Here is a 5,421-nt window from a genome sequence, read left to right as displayed (position 1 = left end):
TGCACTTTCTACCGCTGTGTGGAGCTGAGCTAGCCTGGCTGCTACACGGTCGGCAACAAAAGCCAAAAGAGGAGGGGTCACGACGAGAGGGGGTGGGGCCAAAGAAATGGGGTGGGGTCTCTGGGGACTAGCAGAGGTCCTTGAGGGCATCCCAGGGGTCCGCAGCAAGTTAATCAATATAGAATGTATGAGAATGAAGGTCCGCAGCAAGTTAATCAATATAGAATGTATGAGAATGAATGACTATTTTGATCATAGCTTCACTGTTATCTATCTACCTACCTACAGTACTAAACACACACACACGCACACACACACACACACACACACACACACACACACACACAGGTTTTGGGTTTGAGAGACAAAATCTCATCGAATGGGTCACAGGAGCCTGGTGTTGGGGTCATTAGGCTGATTGGGTGCACCTGGGCCCAGTGCACTCATTAACTGGGTTTAAGAAGACCTTCAGACTACAGTCTCTCCCTCCCCACCAATGCACATTTTGTTCTGTTATTTTTGTTTAATGTAGTTTGTGTTGTCTTATTTTCCCTTCGTTTTAGTTAATAAATTATTGTTTTAACTTTTACTTCAGTGTGTTATTCCCTTCTTTGTTCCAATATAGAGCTGGGTTGTAACAGCCTACATTAGGGGAAGAATTCCATAGGCTACTAACTTTTGTGTTCACGTTTTCACATATAATTAGGTATGAATGACGAGATGATGAGAATGGTTAGTGTCATCTGCTGGTCAAATTGTAAACACTTAAAATATTATCTTTCAACTTTTCTTCACTTTTCATGCTTAAGCACACAATTGCCCGAGTGTAACCAAAAACATGACCAAAACCAAAATCACAGAACCCACTTACTCCCTTTTATATATAAAAAAAAAAGAGGAAGGATTGTCACATAGGCCATGTTCACATTACAGGCAAATCCGATTTGCTGCTAAAGTCATTAATCATCATTATCTTGATTGGTTTCCCAAATCTGATTTGGGAGTGTGTCCACACTGCCACAAATCTGATTTGGGCAAGTGTTCAGGTCGGATCTGTGTGTCCAGACCTCCATATGTGGTTTGGGACAAGTGACACAAATCAGACTTGGAGCGTCCAGACTCATAAAACCAATCTGGATAGAATCATTAATACGTCATTAAAGTTCACAAATCAGATTTGGCCTCCTAGTCTGAACATGGCCATAGTGTTCATGGGTTTAGGGCCTTATTTGGCCTTTTTCACAGCAGCCATTTTGTGTCTAAAAGGCAGGGTAAAAACAGGTGCAACCAAAACACAAGCACTGGAAAACCTAAATGGATTGTAAGTTGGAAACCCGCATTAATGTTTTGGTTGCACCTGTGTTTACCCTGCCTTTCAGACCCAAAATGGCTCTGCTGTGAAAAAGGATCATTTGGGAATAGCAATTTGCGTGTGTAATGTAATTCCCCAAAAAGTGTAAACATTTGAGGCATTGTTTGAAGCATGCTCCAAATAATGTTTCATTAGTTTGCTCAGTCCCAACCTTGTGTTTTCACACCCCTTGAGTCAAAGTGATAACGCGTCCAAAGGCTTGGACACTTTATCAGTGTCTGTAGATCATCAGGGCAGCCATGTTGATACGTGACGCCGTCTACTGTATATCCAGCTATTTCTGATCCAAAGTCCATACAACTGTTGCAACAGCATTCTCGAGCTTTAACTACGGAAAATACTGGACAGGATTTGCCGGGGTAAGGATTTACAAATCAAATTATGCGCTCATTATGTAACATAGCCTGCATTAGAAAATACCACTGTATCAATAAATCAACCAATCAATTGCATGCCTGTTGAGAAGAACCTGATCCAGCCTGTGGATCATTTGTCAAATGAAGAGTCTACGGCCTACAGAGACCTACAGAGGCCTACAAATAAGTTGGTGCATAATGAAGTTCTGACGTTTGTGTAATGGTGTGGTGATGTGTTATCTCTGATAAAAAATTAAATGTGTAATACGAATAACATTAATACAAATATTTTAGGCAATTATGTTTTAGTACATGTTATTAATTAGCTGTCTGACATTAAACAAGTATTACTCCCCCATCGTGGGCTGCACAGGCATGTCCAAAGTCCGGCCCGGGGGCCGATTGCGGCCCGCGGAACGATTTTAAGTGGCCCTCGTCTTGTCTCTCAAAATATACTATTATGTGGCCCTCCACACAGTATTGGTTAATCAAGCAAGTTCAATAGGCATTTTTCCCATTCACCTTAATGATGACAGCACTATCATACAGTTTGTAGACAAGCACCAAGTGGACTAATGTTTTCAGACAGTAAACAATATCCTTAGAGTACAATTGTATTGAATGTGATTTTTTTTTTTTTTTTTTTTAATAACCCAATGCGAAAAACAGCTGACCCCCTGGTATTTTCACATGATCTAATCTGGCCCCCATTCAAAAAGGTTTGGACACCCCTGGGCTAAGATAAAGCCTTCTATGTTATGCCTGGTGTGAATCCTCATTCAAACGGTCTTTCATCCATGTAGATAGGACTTGGACTAACTCTTGAGTTCCTCCTCTTTAACCATAGTTCTCTTGGAATGTCAATTGCAGGTCCCCATCAAGGATGACTTAAGGCTTCCTAGACGGTTCCTGGACTGATCCACTGAGGTCAAAGCATGGGGAAGAGAGTCACGGTAGCCTATGCCCTCTGGGCAGCAGGTGGCCCTCTGGGCCTGCACCATGTATATTTAGGAAGAGACAGCCATGCTCTGCTATGGATGCTAACCCTGGGAGGATTCGGGTTCGGCTGGGCCAGAGAGTTCTTGCGTATCCCTGCGTATGTCGGGGAGGCCAATCGAGAGGCAGCGGAGGGGGTGAGGAAAAGACCCCCCGGCAGCGCGCCTCCTCCCCCCGTCGGCCCGGTTAGATTTGCCGGGCAGGTGTGTGTGGGGATTTACTTTGGCACCGTGGCTCTGATAGGACTGAGCTCGCTCAGCTTCTTCTACGTGATGGTGCTGCCTTTATGCGTGGGTGCAGGGGTGCATCTGGTGTCCAGTGTTGGCCAGCAGACCTCCGATCTCCCCAAGACTCTGACCGCCTGTCTCATCACCTCGCCTATATTCTATGGCAGCACCCTGTCACCTCTGCCCATTAGCCTGGCTGCCAGTGTCACCGCAGCACAGCACCGCAGGTTCAAACCTGCACGGCCTCCTGGCAGCACACAAGGACTAGGTGAGATGACTTGACTTTCTGCAACCGCTATAGGAGAAGTATATTTCTGTCACATTATGGTGGTTATATTTGTGAGCTGCTGACCCTATAGGCCTACGAGGTCACTTAGGTCATCCGGTCAAGGTCTGCTATAGTCATCAACCAGTTCCAGACTCAAAACTAAGGGAGACCTCTTGTCTTTGCAGTTATGGCCCCAACTCAATGGAATCATCTCCGCCAATCAATTAGATCAGCCAAGTCTGTTGAGTCTTTTAAGCAGCTCCTAAGAACCCACTTCTATAGGCTGGCCTTTTCATGACAGTCGTACACACATACAGTAAAGCAAAAGGCATGCAACATTTAATGTTTTCAACATTGTTGTTTTGTTTTTAAGTTTGTCTCTGTTTTGTTGTCATGTGTGCCTTTTGTGTCTTTTCTTTCTTTTTATTCTCTTTTTGAAGCGCTTTGTAAACTGTATTTTTTTTTAAGCTGCTATTAAATAAAGTTATACTTATGCTAATTACTTATAATAGCCTATAACATTACTAAATACTCGGCTACTGTTCTTTTGAATCATTTTAACTGTCAACGATACATGTCTCTTGTCCAGGTCCACGGCTTTACAGGCTGGGTCTGGCCTGGCTGGCCTTCTCTGCGCCACTGGGTTACTGTATTTTCCACAACACTACAGCCACTCTGTACTACCTGTCTGACTGCGTAGCAGCGCTGCTGGATATGTTCTGGTTCCTGCCCTGGCTCAGAGGGGTGGTGGAGTACATCCTTTTGATCCCGTACCGGATCTTGTGTGCCCTGACTGGAGGCGGGTTCGCTGAAGAGGCCTGGGGGAAGGTGCTGGAGATACTGCTCAAAGAGTACACACAGAGAGAGAAAAATGCACTGCAGGTGAACGACAACTCTGAAAAGACAACATGAAGTGTGATGTGTCAAAATTGTTTGTATTTTCAGTCAGTAAAGTAAATACTCTTGCAAAGCAGGCTAAACATTTGCAAACTCTGCATGCATGTCCGTCCATTGTGAATCTCAATATGTTTTTTGTTCCAGGTGTTGTCCTTGACTACAGAGGCTTCTGTTGAAGAGATCACCCATAGCTACAGGGAACTGGCCAGGACATGGCATCCAGATCACAACCCCAGCAAAGAGGCTGAGACGATGTTCATAAAGATCCACGAGGCTTATGAGGTTCTTCTCCAGCGGCATAAGCCCAATCGAGTCAAATAGCATTTTCATGGAATATGAATCAAGAGGCTGCACAGAAACTTGTACTGTCTTGACATTATCACCTGAGAATATCATATAGCTACTTATGATAATAAACCTTGAGCCATTTTGATACCGATAATACCATCTGTCGCCACTAGAGGGCCGTCTAAGAGCTGTCAGGACGTAGACTGTTAGCCTACTACTAGAATGAAAGTGATACTTAAAATTCCTCTCCAAACCCACGTGTTAACGGTATTTGTTGTAAAAGGTAACACTTTTCAATCAGAGATTTATAACACTGTAAAGTGAGTAGCCTACAGTGCAGATTCTGGCATATTGTCCTTAAAGTTATAGCCTACCACCATTGGATTACTGGACACATTACACTGTAGGTAAGGACAAATCCTATCCATCCTAATCTGTCAAATTAGTGATATGACATTAGTGATCAGTATGTTGTTAGTAGGCTATGTCAATTTATCAGTAGCCGCCCTTGAACATGAACATGGAAGCTTGATCACGTTGCTTTTCATTTACAAAAATAACCTACAAAACAGGTGTTGCTCATGGCCAATAACACCGGTGTGGACCCCCAACACCATGACCATGCCACACAACGTTTGACTGATTACCACCACCATGCAGAGTAGCCTACTTGCTCTCACATGATAGAAAACAGCAGTTTGCTGCCACCTTGTGGCTCTGTGCAGATGGATAAACTATTTAATCACAACACTCCCTGTTTGGGGCGGTTTGGGATGTCTGCTTCAGTCCTTGTTACAAATTATTGAACTGTCATGCACACACATCTTGATTATGTAACCACGAATAATAAAAGTGTAAAACGCCTTCTGTCATTCAATCCCAATAAAGACACAATCTATGCGAATATTGACAGTGACAACATGGTACTGCATAACGGCCCACCTCCTCCGAAATGTGTTGATCGTTTTAGCCCTGGTTGAATAGTCAAAGATTAATTTTACGAGATATGCCACAACA

General features: G+C 43.6%; 1 protein-coding gene across 1 annotated transcript; it reads left to right on the top strand.

Annotated features, from left to right (window-relative positions):
• Nucleotides 1-2,663: 2,663 nt before the first annotated feature.
• dnajc22 (DnaJ (Hsp40) homolog, subfamily C, member 22) lies at nucleotides 2,664-4,437 on the top strand (the record flags this gene model as incomplete). Its single annotated transcript, XM_083641793.1, has 3 exons — nucleotides 2,664-3,219; nucleotides 3,809-4,101; nucleotides 4,261-4,437. The coding sequence occupies 3 exons, from the start codon at nucleotides 2,664-2,666 to the stop codon at nucleotides 4,435-4,437; spliced, it is 1,026 nt and encodes a 341-aa protein (XP_083497919.1).
• Between the last annotated feature and the right edge of the window lie 984 nt (nucleotides 4,438-5,421).

This window comes from Poromitra crassiceps (genome assembly GCF_964638095.1).
Source record: "Poromitra crassiceps genome assembly, chromosome: 8".
NCBI classification, from domain to species: Eukaryota; Metazoa; Chordata; class Actinopteri; order Beryciformes; family Melamphaidae; genus Poromitra; species Poromitra crassiceps.
Note: the sequence above shows the minus strand (reverse complement) of the source record. Positions and strands in the feature narration are given on the sequence as shown.